This window comes from Abramis brama, assembly GCF_963993115.1.
Source record: "Abramis brama genome assembly, chromosome: 11".
Lineage (NCBI taxonomy): Eukaryota > Metazoa > Chordata > Actinopteri > Cypriniformes > Leuciscidae > Abramis > Abramis brama.
Genome location: NC_139973.1, coordinates 29,346,038 through 29,367,877, shown reverse-complemented (window position 1 = coordinate 29,367,877; position 21,840 = coordinate 29,346,038). Strand labels below are relative to the sequence as shown.

Below are 21,840 nucleotides of genomic sequence, written 5' to 3'. Positions count from 1 at the left end.
TAATAATACAGCAAAAAAATTTAACTGACCGTATTTGCCAGAAAATAAGTCGCATGCACATGAGTGCAAGTCACACCGGATCATGTTGAGAGAAAGGCGTCATAAAATTTTTTTTTTTTTAATATTAGCCTATTCCGCAATAGTGTAAAAGACCTGTAAATAAACAACATTTACATGATAAACACTATTAACATGTAGGCTATGTGTTGCCTATTTTACTTTCCCTTACTGTATGACAAATGAATGCAGAAAACAACAAGAATGAAAAATAAGTAGCCATGTATAATAAAATAATATAGGCTACATAGACTATAAAAATAGCCTATAGGCCTACTGTGCCCTTTATTACAAACAACATTTAGCCTATTTTAAACGCCAAGCCTAAACAAATTTATTTAAATCGAAACGGTCGCGCATCTCTCATTCAGTCAAAAGTTTTCATATTTGCAATGTAACATGTGCTAACTATTAATATAAAGAAGGCTTCATACTTCAGTCGAGTCCCAAAATACACGTATTCACAGCAAGGGACATGTTTGGAATAACAAGTACTGTGTGCGGCACAACTTGCCCTTTATATTGTACGCAGACCAATTACATTAGGCAGAATAACTTTTTATATGTTTGGTTGACTGTGTTTCATTTTGATAATGAGCAGTCTGCGATATGAAGTAACGCCAGAACTGATAGCCTACTATGTTGTGTGAGAGCGCGATGCACGAGCGCCATCTCTTGGATTTGTTCCACTGCTGGGAAATAACTTAATACTCTGTTATTTATAGTCATACAGATAATATGACATCATTCGAAACAGTAAAATGTATATTTTTATTTGTGTATTCAAAATGACTACAAAATATCATGTCATTGAAAAATAAATAAAACAACATGATGCGCTGCTTTAGTGTGTCTCGGTCTCTTTAGATCTTTCTGGCACACACCAAAAATGAACCAAAATACAGAGAATAGCCTTCTTGGCGCGCCTACTTTTGAAAGTCAACATTTAGATTATTTAACGTTAAATGCCTGAGACACTTTGGAATAAATCACAGCGTTTCATGATAAAACGTGACTTAGCCTATACAGTCCAGAAAATAGGCTATAGGTTATAGCAAATTCAAAACCAACTGCTGGTCTACACAGAGAAAAAGCCCTTTCTAGGCTCTTCTGTTGTACCGAGCCATTCGTTAGTCTAGTTGTTTGATGAGAAAATTAAATGTAGCCTATAGTTGCAATACACGCGTTTTGTAAGCTCCGTGCAACTGCTGCAGCGGACTATTATTATATTAGAAATCTAATACTCAAGCTGTTTTCTCATTTTTCTACTCTTAATATTAAATAAAAAAAAAACGACTGAACGAAAGATACATGGATTATCTTGAACCACCACCGCGTTTGCGGCAGAAAACAGTGCAGCCAAAATGCTCTGTTTGACTTATCTGAGATCCTTTACTCTTCCCTGTGGATGACCTGTGACCTACTTTCTGTAAGATCTGAATTTTTGAACTTGAATTTTTGAACTTGAATTTTAGAAAACTGAATTTGAAGTTCCGAATTTCTTCATCTTGAAAACTTGAATCTGTATTTTTTTAAACTGAATATTTGCAGTATACGAATTCAGAACAAAAAAAACTAGCTGTTTGAAAATACAGGTCTATAAAATTCAGCCATAAAAACATTTCAATTTTTTAAATTTCAAATGTTCAATATTCGTTTAAAAAAATCAAATTCAGAACTATTTAAACTACCACCTAAAATTCAGTTTTGTTAGATTTCACTTGTAAATAATTCAAATTTACACAATTCAAATTCAAATCATATTGTCATATTTTAAGCTCCATACAAATTGGGTTTTACATTGTGGGAAGCTACACTCCCCCTTGTGACACTTCTAGTTGCTCGCACTGTATTTTCGGAGCAGAGTGTTACAAACTTTTTCAGAGGGGGAGCAGTAGCACTACTATATATGATTTTATGTAGCAAAGACACATTTGAGTGTTTTATTAGATTATCATAACTAAGTATATCATATTTGACGAGTATTTGACAGTGGTGATAATGACGTGTTTTTTTTGTCATGGATCTTGAGGCAGTTTTTATACAAAGATTCTAAGGGCCCTATTTTAACGGTCTGAAACGCAAGTATCAAGCGCGAAACGCAAGTAACTTTGTGGGCGGGTCTTGGGCGCTGTTGCTATTATACCGGCGGGATAAATGACTCTTGCGCCCGACGCAAATCTAAAATGGGTTGGTCTGAAGTAGCTTCATTATTCATAGGTGTGGTTTGGGCGTAACGTGAAATAAACCAATCAGAGCGTCATCTCACATTCACTTTAAGAGCAGGCGCGCTTGTTCTAAAGCGGATTCCTATTATAACGGCGGATTTGCCAGGCGCGCGCCAGGAGCGGTTCACAGCCGAGGAGACCGACGTTCTCGTCAGGGCCGTAAAACACAGAGAAGTGACGTTGGGGATGGAGAAACACACCCAAATTAGCTTCGGTTAAACAGGCGTATGATAATTTGGGTAAATGTATAAGCTAGATGTATGCTTTTATAATAAACTATCTATCTATCTATCTATCTATCTATCTATCTATCTATCTATCTATCGTAATAATGTATGATTTGCAAAAATGAAAACTGCTGCTTCTGTGTAGATGAGAGAATCAAAGTGCATGCGCGTTGTGCACGCTACATTGATTATGGCCAAGCATGCGCTCTTAAAATAGCATATGAATAACATGCGCAACGCGCCACTGACTTTAAACTAGTTTTTTTTGGTTAGTGGCGGAATTGTTTTCTAAACCTGCAAAATAGCATGAGGGAACGTTTGCACCGGAACACGCCTCCTCTTTGTGCTGAACCGCCCCCGGGAGCGCAAGTGTATTTCTTAGTTAACCGACGTGCGTCTGTGGAGGGAAAAGTCCGCTGTGCGCGGGTGCAAAATAGGAATGATACATGCGTCGGTGTACAAAGTCAATTGCGCTGGGTGCAAGATAGGGCCCTAAAGGTTTTACCCTTAAAGGTTGACTGTTTTACATGCCTGAGACCAGGATGTAATGCAGTACAGGTGGGGGATGATCATTGCATTTAAATATGTACTGGATGCTTCAGTGGTGAGAGAGATTCTTATGTATCTAAAATGTACTAAATTAAATTTCAATATGTTGCACAATTTTTTAACATGACCTTTAAAGCTAAGTGTCGAATCTAGAGTTACCCCCAAATATTTAAATTTATCTACATGTTTTATATATTGGCCATTTACTAAAATTTCCGGATAAGTTTTAAGTATAGACCGGTTTGTAAAGAACATAGTTACAGTTTTTTCAACATTTAATGTGAGGCATGAGTCATGTAACCAGTCACTGACCTTGCTCATGACACTTGATCATTTTTTGGCTACGTCTGTTGCACTTCTCCCATGGGTATATAATACTGTGTCATCAGCATACATAACAATATTTATGCCCTTGCAGACCAAAGGCAGGTCATTAATATATAAGCAAAACAGCAGTGGCCCTAGAATTGGCCCCTGTGATACTCCCACAGTAGAGACAAGAGACGTAGACAATGTGCTATTTATTTGCACACATTGTTTTTGATTTATCAAGTAGGATTTTATCCAATTTTGGACATTTGTGGAGATATCGTATTTGGCCAGTTTGTGTATCAGTACCTCATGGTTAACTGTATCAAAGGCTTTGCGTAAATCTAAGAAGACTGCTCCCACCTCTCCTCCTTGATCTAAGCTAGTTTTAATCTCCTCAAGGAAGTAGCAGCATGCAGTTTCAGTGGAATGTTTTTTCCTGAAACCAAATTGCATAGGATGGAAAAAGGACTTAGAGTCCAGATGTGCTATTAGTTGTTCTGCCACAACCTTTTCGATAACCTTTGATGTAGCTGGGAGAATACTGATGGGTCGGTAATTAGAGAACACGTGAGTATCCCCAGATTTATGCACAGGAGTGACAATGGCAGGCTTAAGTACACTGGGAAAGATGTTTTCCTTAAAAGACTTGTTTATAATCATCACTAGAGGTATCATAATAGATGTCTTGTGTTGTTTAAGAAAAGCTGTATCACAACCATATATATCTTTAGCTTTACTATTAGATAGAAGTGAAATTACATTTTCCACTTTCTCTGTGTTGATTAAAGAAAACTTGAAAGCAGAATCATCACAGGTTAAAGCTTGTGTGAGTTGAATTTTTGGTAAACTTACTCAATTCTCATACCTAATTTATAAAATAATCATTAAAACATTCCATCCACCATGAGTTTTAAATGTTTGCTGATTTTTCCCTTCCAAGTAATTTGTCAATACTCTTTCATAACTTTTTAGAGTTTCCTTTTGCCTCACTAATAACATTGAGGAAGAAATTTGCTCTAGCCTTTCTAAGTTGTTGTGTGACTTTATTTCTTAAACTTTTAAAAATCAGATGATCAGTATTTAATTTTGATTTTAAAAACTTTTTCAAAGAAGCATCCCTTTTTTTCATTAATTCCCAGAGATTTGTGTTAAACCAGGGTAGATTATATTTTTAATTTGTTTTCTTGCCCCTTTTCCTGGTGTATTTTAATATAATGCCTTTAATGGTCGACATTAAATCAGCACAGGCTGGCTCACAGGGCATACTACCAATGGTGTCATGCCAGTTTATTTGCTTTATTTCATTTTCAATGAAGGCCATGTCCTTTGGAGCGATAAAAGGCATGGATTTCCCCTTCATTGAGTTCTGATTTTTAAAGCGTGTTTTTGACAATTTTCTGGAGACCAGAGTAAGATTATGATCTGATAACCCAGCGATGAGGTTATAAATCTTTCTAATTCTGTCTGGTTTATTTGTGAAAATTAAGTCTAAAAGCATTTGGGAAGACTTTGTTATTCTTGTGGGCTTATGGATCATCTGAAAAGTTTCAGCGTCATCTGAAAAGTTTTGGCAATATCTTTAAGCTTTTTCCTATGTGTTTTATCTTGCCAGTTTAAGTTAAAATCACCCATAAGAATGACTTCTATTTTTCCATGTTGTTTAAGTGTAACATTTAGATAATCATAAAATTCATTTGTGGCAGTAGGAGGGCGGTAGACTGCAAAGACAGCAAAATACATTTGGGGGGATAGTGTAAGTTTTACCCCCACGCATTCCAAATTATTTTCCGGAAAGACTATTTGCTGACTTTGAATGCTGTCTTTCACATATATCAGGACTTTCACATATATCCCCCTTTCCCTTTCCTTCTGCCCCGTCTATACACATTATAACCTGGAATATTAAAAACAGATAAAGGGGTTGTTGGGGTTAACCAAGTCTCTGTGAGGCATAAGTAATCGATGTTTGAGTCCGTCAGTAAATGTTCAAGTTGTTCGGTCTTTGAGATAATGCTACGTATATTCAGATCAGCTGATGTTTTACGGCCATGTCCGGAATAAAGAGTAGGCCTATGTATGGTAAACCTATACATACAGTTAGGGTGATATTAAAGGACATAAACCGTGAAATAAGATTTTGGTCATATTGCCCATCTCTAAGTCATTTATTCCCTGCGTGACCTGTAAAGTCATGTCCACAAACCTCTTGCGTATTGTTTGGTCACACCACAAGGTGTCACTGTGGACTCAAAGCTTCAGCACTGCCACTCTGAGCTCAACTGCTATGTCTGAGGTAAAACAAGCCCCCCTCATTAGCATACAGATCAATAAATGTATAAATAAATACATGCATTCATTTTTAATTTCTGCAGGTTTGGTTCTCCATAGTGAACCTCCATTTCTTCGCTCGTCTGCTCTTCCCTCAAGGAATTATAGAGTGTAACATTGAAAACTAACTAGCCCCTCATGCTCAGAATCAGCATCATAGACAGAAAAGTTGCAAGTCCTGGTCCATTCCAACTATTACAATGATAACCATTAAACCACTTGAGGGTTCTTGCCATCTGTTTCAGGTCATCACAGATAGCTGCAAATTAGAATTGTGCAGTGCAAAGTGATTGAACTCTTACCAGGCTTGGTGGGCTTTATTCTTCACCAGATTACTTTTATTTTTTTCATCACACATTTCTCAGGGTCCAAAAATACAACAGCAGAGGCCCTCTCTTGCCTTTATTCTACTGATCCTCTGACCTCAGCCCTAGAATCCATTCTTTCTCCTTCCACCATCATCAGTCCTAGTGGACCCTAGAAGAATAAATAACCCATGCCAACCGGAAGCCCTGTCGACAGTACATTAATTTCTGTCAGCCTGCAGAATTCACTCCTGGACTCCTTTCATTCCTCTCCATCCAGGGATAACCCAAATCCTTTCACTCATCTGCACTCATGTCCTCAATGTCCTGGTGGCTTTTGACTGTTTCTTCAAGGCTTGCTGTCTGGTTCTACTAAAGGTGTTACCAATAGCCTTTGAGACCGTGGAGACACTATTACAACATGTCTTCTGAAATTTCGGCATCTCAGAAGGCGTAGTGTCTGCCCATAGTCCACAATTCATATCCCAAGTGTAGATGGCTTTTTTTCAAGATGCTGGGCACCACTGCCAGTCTTTCTTCAGGCTATCATCTCCAATCCAGCGGCCAGTCTGAGCACAAGATCTAGGAAATCTCTTGATTTCTCCTAACTTACTGTCATTAACACCAGCAAAATTGGAGCCACTTCCTGCACTTGGCTGAATATGGCCAAAATTCTCTCTACCAACCATGTCACGCCTCCGCCCAAACTCTCAGCCTCCTTTCACTTTCTGCTCTCTTTTCCCGGCCTATATACCACAGACGGCTGTTCATTTTTAACTTGCTCATTAAGAACACTTCAGATACCTACCCCATTCTTGCCTCTGTTTTCTAGTCTTGCAAACAGGACTCTCCGGCTGCACTACCCTTTCGCAGTGTTCTCCTTATGACTCCATTGTGGATCCTCTTCATCTTAATTGTGAGACATATCGTTATCATTGATTTACCTGCATTAACATTGTACCATCTTCTACATGTCTACTGTATGTCAGTTTGCTCTATATGTTCTGCTTACTCATGTGTTCAGTAAATCTCCCAGCACTTGGGTTCACACAGCCATCTGGCTCAGTCTGCTTGTTACAATTGCATTGAAAATATAATAAAATATAGCAAAATAACTTAAATTTAAAGCTACAGAATTACTTTGCAATATAAACTACAAATATGAATTAACTGCAGTTGCAAACTAAATTGGAAATAATAAGGCCATTGCTTCAATGTATGAATTGTTCTGTCTTGAGGTAGACTTTGGTTTTACTGATGCATGTGTGCCAGTTGAAGATTGAATATCATTCTCCATGCTTAACACTAAATTTTATTTATGTATAGAAAAAATACATAAACAATTTTCATTGTGTATGTTAAATAAATATAGCAAAGAGGTCATTGTAGCAAGAGAAGTGAAAGCTAATTCTCTGTGTCAGCTTTCCTCCTTTCTCATTCCAGCAGCAGCACCATCCACATGGGAGTAGTGTGACGTAATCACTGCCTGACAGAATATATAATTGATGCTTTATGCTGAGACCAATAGTCTCTCTCTTCACACCAGCACCAGAGACAAAGGAAGAGATGAGAGAGAAAGAGAGAGTGCACGCTAAGGCTGCTGAAAATGTTTTGCATTGATTGCACTGAGCTCTGCCTCTATTATTGGCTGCTGCTTGTTCTTTGTTTCTCCCTTCAGTCTCTCTCCTCTACCACTCCCCTATTTATATATTTATCTCCAAAGGGGATTTGGAGAATGCAAGTGGGTATCTGTTAAAGACAGTTTTCTCATCCCTTCTGTTGTGACTAGGACCGATCTGACCTCCACCTCCTGCTGTGCCTTGGAATATCCTGTCACTTGGATTTCTGTTTGTCATTCAAGAGCTTCTGGGGGATCCAATAGAGCTTGGATGTTGTTGTTTACTTGAGGAATTTGTTTATCTTCATTTGTCACATGAGGATCATGATTGGATGTTTGTACTATTTTTAGTGCTTTTTGCATAATTGTGGATTCTGGTACATTCTTCCTGAGGTAAAAGCTCTGGGAAGGACATACAGTAATTGAGACTATTAGGAGTGTACACAGGAGTCAGAAATAACCAGGAGTCAGATTAGAAATAAACAGTGATATTCTCTGCAGAAACACTGACAGGTGTCTCTGTTGTTTAGTCTGAAAGGGAGATTAAGTTCATCTGAGGCCATGAAGAAAATCTGGTCAAAGAAAAGATTCCAGGTGAGTCGAAGCATTCTATCCAGAGTAATACACTTCAGAAACTATACAAATTGACTTTTCGAGATTTTTCTTACATTTGGCAAATCAAACTCATAATGTAGCAATGTAAGTTGTATAGGTCTGTTATAGTTCCTTTTTTATGTACAGCCAGTACAATGACTTTAAAACAACAGAACTGATGGCACAGAGAACATTGTTGTTGTTGTTGTTTTTTTCATGTCAGACATTATTTTTAGTTATTTGCCTTTATTATGAATAATAAACAATGTCTTAGGCACTGAAAAGACTATGCCCATAGGAACATCCTAGTTACCTTGGTAGCAACGTAGGAGTGCATTTGAAAAGCTGCAAGCCAGCATGATAATTGACAAAGGAGGAAAAAAGCATAGGAATTCTGTTTAATATACTAGTTATCAGCCCTGTGTCATCATCACATATTTATGTATGTACTGTTGAATGAAAGCCAAATTAATTACACGACTGGCATAACCCTATAGATGCAACAAGCAGGCTAAGAAAAAATCTTTACTAATTAGCACTTCTCAAAATTAACAGACAGCCTTTTGTTTATTTTATTTTTTGTCTTTCCAGAGAGCTGGGCATTCTAGCTGGACGTTTGGGAGATTCACTCATGGTGTGTTTTGCTTACGAGAAAACTGTAGAAAGTCCAAAATCACAAGCTTTTTTGTAACAAATGTAACAATTAAAGGGTGCGCACAATCTTGCCGTAGATGGTTTAACAGGCTTTAAAATAGCTGCCAAGACAATATTTCTGTAGGTAAATTTGTATATCACAAATTGTTGGGTGTCGCTATAAGTAATTGACTGCAACACAGAGTAAGGCTGAACGATTATATAATTTAGAAATGTACCCTGTGTGTGTGTATGTGTGTGTGTGTGAGAGAGAGAGAGAGTGTGTGTTATGTTTATGCTCCCACACAAGTACATGTCTGCAGACATTGGTTTCTATAGTAACAGTCTTCTCTTGTCCACCTCTGCTTGCTGCCGTTATGGAAGTGAAGTTTTTCGCTTGTGTAGGAAGCAAAGCAATGGTAATTGTTGTTATACATTTCTAAAGTCCTCATATTTCATTACTGGGCTCTTGGATTGGTTTGAGATTGCAGCCATGCAATATTATACACAGAACTGTTAAAATATACTGTAGGTTTTCATTTGGAGCTCTAATTTCAGTTTGATTTAGATCATTAAACTTAAATTCTACATTATTTATTTTGCAAAAAGTAAAGCTTGCTCTGCAGAATAATTTCTTTCTTTCTTTCTTTCTTTCTTTCTTTCTTTCTTTCTTTCTTTCTTTCTTTCTTTCTTTCTTTCTTTCTTTCTTTCTTTCTTTCTTTCTTTCTTTTTCTTTCTTCTTTAAAAAAAACAAACAAAAAAAAACTCCCAGTAATGTGAATTCCTAGAATTTCAACCTAGATATTGTATAAGATTTCCACATTATACATTCAAGTCACAGCACAACTTCAATACCACAAACTTTCAACTAAATTTCAAAGATTTCTTGCAGCTACACTCTCAGAAAAAAAGGTGCAAAAGCTGTCACTGTGGTGGTACCTTTTGTCACTGAGGTGGTATCTTTTCAAAAGGTACACCTTTGTACCTAAAGAGTACATATTAGTCCCTCAAAGGTACATATTGGTACCGAAAGTGTACATATTAGTACCTAAATGGTACATATTAGAACCCCTTTGAAGGGTACTGTCCCAGTGACAGCTTTTGTACCTTTTTTTCTGAAAGTGTAGTCCATTATGAAAGCCTCTGTGCTACTGTATGTATGTTTTGTTTGTAAAAAATCCCATTTCAACATGCCTCACCCATTCCTGTAGACTCAAACAGTACAGAAGATGAAAGTGCAGAGCCTCAGGTCTCCATGGAGATGAAGGAACAGTTCATGCCTCCTCAGAGAGAAGCAATCAACAGTCAACCGACTGGTAAGAACATACTGAGTGATTTTTTCTCTTCAGCAATATTCAGTTTGTAGCATCAATTTCCACATTTGGCCACAAATCATGACAAGGTGTTTTAACAATCACTATATTCTAACAATAGGGATGCTGTTTCAGATTCATTTACTGCATGAAAAACTAAAATTGTGATGGGTAAACCATGGAAGCTTGTTTCCGTCACGGAATAAAAAAAAAAAAAAAAAAAAAAAAATATATATATATATATATATATATATATATATATATAATTGTGACCTTTTATTTCAAAATGTCAAAATTTATATGAACATATGAATATTATATTACTTTTTCCTCATTTGTGAATTATGTCAGAATTGCATGATATAAATTCGCAATTCTGACTTTTTTTCTCACAATTGCTAGTTTAGCTATATCTCGCCATTCTGACTTATTTTCTCAGAATTGTGAGATATAAACTAACAATTGTGAGTTATAAAGTCCAGTTCTGAGGAAAAAAAATACTGTTTATATCTCACAATTCTGACTTTATAACACGCAATTGTGTGTTATAAAATCAAAATTGTGAGATGTAAAGTCAGAATTGCGAGAGATAAAGCAATTGCGACTTTATTTCACGCAATTCTAGGGGGAAAAAAGTAAGAATTACTTTTTTAATTTTTATTCCATGGCAGAAACAAGCTTCCAAAGTAAAGCTTAGAATTCATAAATGTTTTTGAATTAATCAATTCATCTATTTAACCGATTGATAAAAAAAAAGAAAAAAAGATTTAATATTATTATAATATAACAGGTAATTATGTATTTTCAGGCAGGGGGAGAGCAATGCTTTCCCAAATCCCAAGTGATGGTCTAGTAGTGGAGAGGGAAATGCGAACCTTGGGCTCTAGAGCTCCTGGTCTTGAGGATCCCTTGTCACCTGGAAGGCAAGCAAATGCTGGGTGTGTTGAGAGCCCTCCGGTCAGACACCTGGGGATTGAAGCTCTTGTGCGGGCCTCACAAATTAGTGTGTACTACGTTGCAGTGGGGTCAGAGGAGAGTATGTCTTTAGCCAGTGACTACTATGGCAGTGTTTTGAGCCTCTATCGAAGAAGGACCTTTTCCATTTACAGTGTTCAAGAATGAGTGGCATGCTGGATATGAAAAGGCACAAAATAACTTGAATTAGGGGGTTACAATTTTTTTTTTTTTTTTTTTAGTTTACAACAGGTCTAAAGGAACATTTTAAAAATAATTTCCATTACATTATTTTTCATTTATTGCAGCCATTTATTTATGTTTTCTTGATTTCCACTTTCCTCAGACTCCACTTGCATCATGTTTTGATATGCTGTGAAAATGTTTGCCATGGCTTTTTTGTACAAACCTTTTTGCATGCCTTTGTTTTATTTTGGATTTATTCATCTTCCACAATGTTTTACATGTTTCAACATGTTTTTCTGTGTGCATGCTGTGTTTGACCATTTTTTTCACTTTGCCATTTTATTATTTTTACTTTCCGTCATAACACAACATTTTCCACAATTACCCTCATTTCAGGGGCCAATTGGACTTTAAAACAAGGGAAGCTTCTTTATTTGTCCAAACCCAGCCATTCCAAAAAGCTCAAAGCCCCATTACCTTAAGTGGTGTAGATCGAGCAACTGCCCACAAGGGCACCAAAACAGCCATGAATGGATCTGAACTCCCTGTTAAGATATCGAAAATCTCCGCTTCATCTCAAAGCAGTAGTTCCCAAGAAGCATCCTCTATCGAAACTCCCAAAGTGACACAGCCAAGTTCCAAAATATTAGACAAAGTGAGAGCTTTTGAAGAACAAAGACACAGCAGTAACATTCCAATGGTGTCTTCATCAAGACTTTCACGGGGTTTCAATCAAACATCATTCTGCAGTTCTGAGGATGGAAGGAGTAAAGCAGGGAAGCCCCAAGACAACATCAAGAGTGATGTAGCACTTAAGAGGTCTTTCTTCAAGCAGAAAGCATCCTCTCTGGAGGAACAGTCAACCTATGTAGAGAAAGGTTTTCAGAGTAAACTCTCAGAAGAGCTTCACCGAATAAAGAAACTTGTCAGAAAGTCCAACATCAAGAAAGCCTTTTCAATGGATCAGCTCACCCAGACTGACAAACAGTCTACTGGAAACATTGAGTCAGTTCAAGCCCAGATAATTCAGAAGGTGGAAGATACAAGAGAGAAAAAATATACTAATTCAAATAATTTACCAGAGGCAAAAAAACAATGCCCGGCCTTGCCAAACGAAGAATCATCAGAACTACCGAAAAAGAAAGTGCCAGAGGACTCAACACAACATGAATGGAAAGCACCCCCTGATATTACAGAAAACCAGTGCAGGATTAATTCTAACCCCAGGCGATTATTAGACAGAAAAGCCATCAATGAAAAGGTTGCTTTCAGTAACATACCAGGACAGTGTTCACCAAGGGTACCAAGGATAAATGTATCCTGCAAATTACCAAAGTCACCTGTAGAAATACCACCTTCCCAACCCATAATGCAAGTGGGTTTGTTGCAAGCACCCCTAAAACCTCCAAGGTTGTTTGGTTCAGTTTCCACGCTCCCAAAATCATTTAAGGAGAGAGAGGAGAAAAAAGACTCATCACTTGCACCTAAAGTAACCATACCTACTATTGTGGTTGAAAATAAGCCTGTGGATGAAGAGGCAGATAAAGCAGAGTTTGGTCAAAAGGAAGCTAACAAAAAGGAAAAAGGAAAAACAGCCAAAAGAAACAGAGGTAAAACTTCTTCCATAAACATTAAGTTAACCAGGTACAGTAGGTTAAAATATAGCGTGCAAATGCTGTTAAATGTCAAGCATTGCAGTTAACTGGATGAATGTTCATAAATAAATCTGATTAAAGGACATGTTTAAAGGAATATTCTGGGTTCAATATAGGTTAAGCTCAATCAACATAATTTGTGGCATAATGTTGTTTACCACAAAAAATTACTTTGGCTTGTTCCTAATTTTCTTTAAAAAAAAAAGAAAAAGAAAAGAAAAGTAAACATTTAGGTTATGCTGAAGTGCTTACAATGTAAAACGAATGGGGACCATTTTTAGAGGATTTAACTGCAGGCGTGTGTGCAGCTTATAATTTTATAAAGGCACTCAGATTACTTCTTGTTAAAAGTTGTTTGTGATTTGTGCTGTTAATCTGTGTAAATCACTGTTAGAGCCGTTTTAAGGTTTTAGCTATATGTTGTCAAAGCTAGTTGTAAAATTCAATATAGTTTTCCACAGAAAAGGTTAGTGAGCAAATTTTCCACATTAAAATCATGTTAACATATTATTTATGTCTTGTGGCTATATTGTTGAAACATTGAGTATTTTAATGATTATTAATTGGTACCATTCATTTCCATTGCAAATGGCCTACTTTAATTTAGATTTTTTTTTTTTTAAAGAAAAGGAGGGACTGATGGAAATAATTTTTTGTGGTAATAAACATGCCGCCAAATGCTGGGTATTGATCTTAACTTGAACTGAATGCGGAATACTCCTATAAAACTCAAAGATCAGACACATCATATTTTACTGCATTGCAGGAACAGAATAAAATTGTGTTTTGAGCATAATGTTTAAATTTAGATTACTACAGTAATTTGTAACCAGAGACAGATGACTAGACATTGTGAGGTTGTAATGACTTCATGATAGGTTACCTTATCATCACTTGATCTTTGTGTAACAACTGTTGCCCGATCCTCCCAGAAGACCCACCAGATGACTTCTGTATGTCTGTGGAGGAGAACCCCGCAGAGGCCCCCATATCGGAACTTAATCGTAAGGATGTTATGGGAGCTTCTGGATCAGAGGTGATGCTTCAGAGCATCATCAAGGGAAACCCTGGCCCCAGAGGTAAGATATCTCAGACCTAAGCTACAGTATTATTTAAATGCTAATCATCTGGGTCTTTAAAATTATCTTAATAATCTCTTTGCATCAACATCTTCATGATCTTCTCATTTAGGACTAATACCATAACAAGTTACAGTGGAGACACTCAGTAATTAAATCATATAACATGGTTTGAAATGAGCACCCACCAAATGAAAATCACCCAGAAATATACTTAAAATTGCACTTAAGTATACTTGACTTATACTGACAGAAGTATGTTTAGCCTATAATTGTACGCAATCTTTTGATCGAGTATTAAGCATTCTAAGCATAGGCCTACTTGGCTTGTAGTTGTGCTTACTCTTTTGTTTGAGTAGCCTATTAAATAGGGGAGAGTGGGGCACAACCTAACACTTTTTGACTTTCTCAGTTTGTGTATATCCACTTAGGGTTCAGAGTATTTATTTTCCCCCATATTAATTTCACATATGTCTAGTACAATTATGTGGTTTTGTTTCATTAAGACAGTGTATACTTTTTTCTTTATTTACCCCGAAAGAATGGAAGTGAACATTCCCCATTTGTGGGGTACATTGTAACATTTGAGGGGCATATTGTAACATGACCATTTGACAGCTTAAAATGTTATCTGATGTCTTGTGCCCCGCTCACCCCTACTTTTTTTCACATAGTTTTACATACTTTCTTAATACATACATACTGATAAACTTATATTGTTTGAAAATACTTTTTTTTTCGATTGTGGCAAAGGAAACAAAGGATGAATGTAGGATGAAATAAAAAAAATAAATTAATGGAAAGAGTACAGTTAAAGTTATTTCAAGTAGTCTATAAAAAAATAATACCCAAATATGAACATAGTAGTATACTAAAACTGCAAAAATAAAATATAAATAGTAAACTGTAAGTATGATGGTATGTTCACTTACAGAAAACTTACAAGTATACTTGCAGTATAAAACTACTAAACTAGTAGTTCTGTCATGACAACTCTCGGGAGATTGGTATGGTAATAGAGATTGGCATGGTAATGATAATGGATATGACAATGTTATTGTATTTGGTCTTGGCGGAATAGATCTGCTACGCTGCTGCAGAGCAAGTACCGAGACTTGCTACTGCCAATACATTCACAGACACTGCTGTGAGCATGTAATACATGCTGCTGCAAATTTAACATGCATGATTTAACCCCCCAACAAAGCAGGAGACAAGAGAAAAGACACTAGTGACCTAAGGCTGTGTGCTCCTTGGCTACCTTACTGACCAGCTTAACACTAGAAATACATGCTGTGCGGGGCTGGTTCTAGGCATGAGCAGGGGTGGGCCCACCCAGACGTCTGCCTTGCCCACCCAATCATAATTAGGAACAGATAGTATTAATCTGTTTTTACAATTTGTGCACTGACAATCACGCGAAGTCGGGCAGAAATGTTTGTGTGCAATCAAGGTGTGAATTACGAGGAATTGTACCTTCGTGAATATGTATCTTCATATTTACTTGTAGCCTAAATATTAATATACAGCCCTGATTGATTTTTGATTCATACCAAAGATGAAATTAGCTAGAAAACCTTGCTCATTTAAGAATGTGCATTTATTGGATGGACAGAGCAAGAACATAATTTAAAATGCATATGTATAACCTAGTTCAGTTGAAACCTTCTTTAGCTTGCTGTTAATCCTGTTAAACTGAATGTACGAGGCAGACTGTCTGCTTAAATAAAAGCACTGAAATAGGCTAAGCATGTGCGGTTTACCTTTTAATCAGTTAGGGGCCATTTACATAGGACGCGTTTTTGCGGGACGCAGTTCAGTGTTTTTAAAAAAAAGGTATTTTAACTGGAGTGCCGCGTTTTAGAAAGCCGCATCATGCACGATATTAGTGAGATGAGAGCGCAACAGTCAATTACGTCTAGGGTGATGTTTACATTAAAAAACGATAGAAAAGTAGCACAATGGAATGTAAAAAACACATTCTGTGTGCCATTTAATTGCCCCTTTCCACACAATTAAAGTAAGCTTCCATCGCGTTTTCTTTCCAAATTATCACTGGACAGTAGAAAAGTGAAAATGTTAGCATTATACTTAATGTGAAAATAAGACAAAAATGGTCATGTCATGTTATAAAATGTTAATATATAAATGAAAATAGATGAATTTATTATATTTTTATTAAATTTATAATTTTAAATATATTATTTATTATTTATTATTAAATATATAAATGCAGCTATAAATGCTAACAGTGTATAAAACAGCAAAGACATACAATAGACCGCTGCTGCTGCATGCATTAAGCACTGCTGCTATATGCTTCAGTGATTCACTTGTGCACTGTTGACATGACACTATTTAAAAAACATTTCTAACATGAAACTAGTTTAAATTTGTAAAGATAATAATAATAATAATAATAATAATAATTCATTATATTTATACAACGCTTTTCTCAGCACTCAAAGCGCTTTACTCCTCAACCATCACCTGGATGATGCGACGGCAGCCATATTGCGCCAGAACGCCCACCACTCACCAGCTTATTGGTGGAGAGGAGACAGAATTATGAAGCCAATGAGTATATATGGATGATTAGGAGGCCATGATGGACAGAGGCCACTGGGCAAATTTGGCCAGGATGCAGTGGTTAACTTACACCCCTTACTCTTTCGAAAGACATCCCGGAATTTTTTGTGACCACAGAGAGTCAGGACCTCGGTTTAACGTCTTATCCGAAAGACGGTGCTTTTTGACAGTATAGTGTCCCCATCACTATACTGGGGCGTTAGCACCCACACAGACCACAGGGTGAGCACCCCCTGCTGGCCTCACTAACACCTCTTCCAGCAGCAACCTAGTTTTCCCAGGAGGTCTCCCATCCAGGTCCTGACCAGGCTCAACCCTGCTTAGCTTCAGTGGGCAGCCAGTCTTGGGCTACAGGGTGATTTGGCTGCTACAAAGATTGCTCCGTTTAGGAATTAATAACCGGACCACACAATATGCGGAATAAAACATCAATCACTTATCTTAGATGTTGATTCCAGGTGCGTTCTGAAAGCGTTTCTGAAGCTCACTGCATACTGCTACCAGCAACATCCCGGTATTTGTTTGAAAGTTGAGTCGCAGCTCATTGGACGCTGATGCAACAGCAACCAATCAGCTGTGCCATGTAGATAATGTGATCGCTACCAAATGACTCAAAGACTTATCAGCCTGCGCCATCTAGAGTTTCATGCCAGAACTGAGAGTATACTTCAAAGTGTACTTTCATAAACTAAACAATGTGCTGCAAGTATTTGACTAGTAAACTACCAGTATACCTATAAGTTCACTTGTAGACCTAGTATAGTTTCAGTAGAAACGAAAAACTTAGTTCTAAACAGTAAACTAGTAGTATACTCAAAGTTTACTAGTTACAATTAAAATACTTTTATACACTAAAAAGTGGGCCCATTTAGTCCCAAGTATATTGAAACAGTACACTTACAAGTATGCTTCTAGTACATTGAAATGAGTATATTTACTAAATAAAGTATACTAAAAATATACTTAAACATTAATTCAGTATACTTAAAATGAACTTGAAGTATACTTCTTTTTTAAGGGTATAGCTATAAGTGTTTGTCCTCATTTTGCACAGAGTATGTTTCAAGCTTAGAGTGACAGAAAAACACCTCACTTTCATTTCTCATGTTCCACAAAGAAATTAATCAGCGTCTTTCAGTTTGTTATTGAAAATGCATTTCATGTGGGCATTTTAACTGTAGAAAATGCGGAACAACAACAAGCACGTAAAGTTATTATGTCAAACCATACAAACTACAGTGAAAGTACCAGCAAATCAACTTATAATGGCACAGAAGCAACTTTCTTCTCTGCAAAAAAACCCCAGAGACAATAACTTTATAACACTGCAAAGGAAATTGAGGATTTAAAAAAAAAAGAAAGAAAGAAAAGAAAAAGCAGTGAGCTTAACATTCAAACCAGGACATATTTAAATTTTTTAGAGAACTGTCAGGACAAGTTTACTACTGCTTAAATGCTGTGACACCTTTCAACAAAGCAGTGTTCCTGGAATTTTCCATGAAGCCGCAGTGTCTGTTCCGTGCTGAAGCCACTGCCTTTTCATCAGTGGAAACAAATTTATTGGATCAGGGACCACATGGTAAATCTATTATCTCCCCAGCTGTGGTCAGTTATCTCACTCTGAGCCATCTGCTTTTGTTCACTGGCCAAGATCCTCTGCAGTTTTTCTCTTCTGTTGCCAACCATTGCACTGTCATTACAACATTAATGGTAGGAAATAAAAACCCAAGTGCAGTAATGAACTGTGAAAGTAAGAGTGGGTGGAATTAAATTACTAACATTAAGTACAACAATGCATTTTATTGTGATGATGTTGATAGCAAATTAGTAATAATGTCAGCATCAAGTTTTTTAATATAATTTTTTTCAATAATAGGATTAAAAATAATGAATTATTTTTTAATATTATCTGCATAATAAGTAGAGTAAAAAGTTCAATCACACTATACACCTACAAATTTGGTATACATAAAACTATACATCTCATTGTATTTAGAAGCCCTTAATCATAAAGTAAAAAAACAATATATTTTTAAAATATATATATTTTTTGATAAAAACTACTATTTGATAAATATTTTTAAATTTTTCAGTTTTTTTCGCTACATTTTCCTTCTGTAAAAAACTTTTTTCTCCATAAAAAAATAATTTATCCACTTAAAAAAAAAGTGCCATCTGAAATTTTCTTCTAGAATGATCATTTTTATCAAGCTTGTATATTTAAGTTCAGTAATTTCACTTAAATGACAATTTATAGGTAATTTTCATTGCCATTTAAGTGAAATTACTGAACTTAAATATACGAGCTTAATAAAAAAGATCATTCTAGAAGAAAGTTTCAGATGGCACTTAGAGGCTTTTGCATCTGAGCTCTTCAAATAATTCTCAAGTCAACAAATGTTTGCTAGCTAACAATAAGCATGTCATACCAACACCAAGCACAAGGTGTCACTATCAATATGCACAATAACTAATAGCTAACACTCACAAGGTGACAGAATGTCTGTTACTGCATCTGTTGATGTGTAGTTGTATAAATTTTCAAGCCATAATCAAAATACTTAATGGCTTTTATTTTATTTATTTGTATTTTATTTATTTATTTATTTTTTTTGCATTTGATTCAAGGACCAGAACTAACTGTTCTCTTGGATATATCCAAATATTTATTGTCTAGTTTCATTACGGAATGCCATACCAATGAGTCTTCTAATGAACATGCCTTAGGTTTCAGTGGTAATCCTTGACGTGTGACAACAGGAGTAATAATAATAAGGAAGACCAAGAATTTATAAAAGCGCAAGAGGGAGGAGGGAGAAAGCATTTAGGATTTTTTTTTTTTTTTATTTTTTTTTTTTACCTTGTGTTTCAGAGTTATGTTCCCTTTTTGCTTTACAACAAGCAATTGTGCTGGTATGGACTGATGAAAAAACTGATGATTTACAGTATGTTATGTACGGAGCCCCTATAAGGACGTGGTGGAACATTTTTAGGATGGGTGAATTATTATTATTATTTTTTTATTTTTTTGCGTTCCCTCGCAAAGCTTTTGCGTTCCCCCGAGAAACTTTGCGTTCCCTCTCAAAGTTATTTGCGTTCCCACGCAAAACCTGGGCTGCGTTCAGCACCGACAAAACGTTGCACAACGTTTTTTAAAAAGAAACGGTGATGCGTTGAACACACTGTTCTGATGACGCAAGAGTTGCAACTATGGCAGCTGAGAAGGCCATTCTTTGTGTTCTTTGTGAAGAAATTTCGGAGCCTGATGAAGTCGGTATAAATATGTGTGTATTATATATATAATACTACAAAATATGCCCGATGTTACAGTTACTGCACTTGCATGCCGCCCAGAACAAAAGAGAACATCCCAATCGAGTGAAGGGATTGCTGAAACTGAAATGGAAGCACACATCTTACCTAATTCAGACTAAAACACATCTATTTAGCCTCACATACTGACTTTATTTGTAGTTCATACTGTTTTAATACCCTGTATTTTCTTTCTCATTTTTAGGAAAAACACTTAATTACCATTGTTTATTTCTATACCAAATGTCAAACACTTAAGTGTTGTTGCAATGAAGCTAAAAATATAAACAACTACATCATTATGTTGATATCCTATATTTTACAATAAAACTTACGACAAACATGTCTTCTAATATCCTCAGTTGTTGCGTATACCGAACTGCATCGAACACATTTGTAAATTACTTTCCTTGAACCCATTGTGCGAGTTCACTTTAATACCGCGTGCTTTACATGTTGCTGCTGATTGGACTGCAGTTCTGACACACCCACCAAACAAGAGAAAACGTATCTCAAACCCCGTTGCACACCGGTGCACGCCGTTTCCAGGAAAAATGACGTTCAACCCGGAAACCGTAGCAAAACGTTGCGCACCGTTTTGAACTTGAACGTGCCCCTGTTGTGAGCTCGGACAGACACTTCCTGTTTAATATCCTGCTGGCAGTGTTTCAGAGCTCCGTACGTTAATGGAGCGTTTCATAGTGTTTGAACTTGGACTCAAATATAAAGAAATGCGGTCAGTGCTTAACTCAAGGAGTACAGTGAAGTTGGCAATATATTCACATTTATTAGAACTTCTTAATTTTTATGATTATTTATGAAATAAAAAATAATATTAAATATATAATTATAATATTAAAAAAAATATATTAAATAACTTCACACATACAGTGTGATGCCATCAAATTCAGTAAGCAAATATAATGCAAAAGCTATGGTTGTAACTATTATGTTAGCTGCGTACAGTACCAATTTAATTTGTGTAAAGAATAGGCCTACTTATTTTTTATGTGCAATTACTTCCCAAACTAAGTGTTGTATAACCAACATTAGAGCAGTGATGTGTGAACTAAATTTGGTGTGTTTCAGTGAAGTTATTGAATATTTTTCATAATATAAAATGTGCAAAAGCAGTGTAGTATGACCAGTGGTCATTGATGTGTAAACTGAATTGGGTGGTACTACAGTTTGTAACATTGAAGTTAATGACTATTTTTGTATTTTTGACTATGAGTTGATGCTGTAGGTTATATTGCACTTTGCAGATGGTCTCTTCGAACTTGTCTCTCAGCCGCCTGCTCATAGAGATCAATTTAGCCTATATTATAAAAGCTCGTTTTGAGGAGAATTGGGTTGTAGCTCTTTGTCTAGGTTACTGTGATTGTAAAGGTGTCGTTTGCGTTTTAATAACGTTTAGCTCAAGAATATTGATCCGGGAAGTTCGAATAGCCATGTGAATATATTGCCAACTTCACTGAACTCCTTGAGTTAAGCACTGACCACATTTCTTTATATTTGAGTCCAAGTTCAAACACTATGAAACGCTCCATTACCGTACAGAGCTCTGAAACACTGCCAGCGGGACATTAAACAGGAAGTGTCTGTCCGAGCTCACAACAGGTTTTGCGTGGTAATGCAAATATCTTTGCGAGGGAACGCAAAAGTTTTGCGTGGGAACGCAAATAACTTTTCGAGGGAACGCAAAAGTTTTGCGAGGGAACGCAAAGTTTCTCGGGGGAACACAAAAGTTTTGCGAGGGAACGCAAAGTTTCTCGGGGGAACGCAAAAGTTTTGCGAGGGAACGCAAAAGATTTGAAAAAATAAAAAATAAATTCTCCCATCCTAAAATTTTTTCCACCACCACGTCCCTTTAGGGGCTCCGTAGTTATGCCTTTAATATT

The 21,840-nt window shown here is 36.4% G+C and overlaps 1 protein-coding gene across 1 annotated transcript in view; it reads left to right on the top strand.

The window, feature by feature from the left end:
- Positions 1-21,840, top strand: part of spega (striated muscle enriched protein kinase a) — a 101,664-nt gene that overhangs the window by 28,156 nt on the left and 51,668 nt on the right. Inside the window, exons 3-6 of the mRNA XM_084127790.1 lie at positions 10,063-10,167; positions 10,973-11,087; positions 11,701-12,914; positions 13,892-14,038. Of these exons, the coding sequence (XP_083983916.1) occupies positions 10,063-10,167; positions 10,973-11,087; positions 11,701-12,914; positions 13,892-14,038 (1,581 nt within the window). The remainder of the gene's footprint in view (positions 1-10,062; positions 10,168-10,972; positions 11,088-11,700; positions 12,915-13,891; positions 14,039-21,840) is intronic.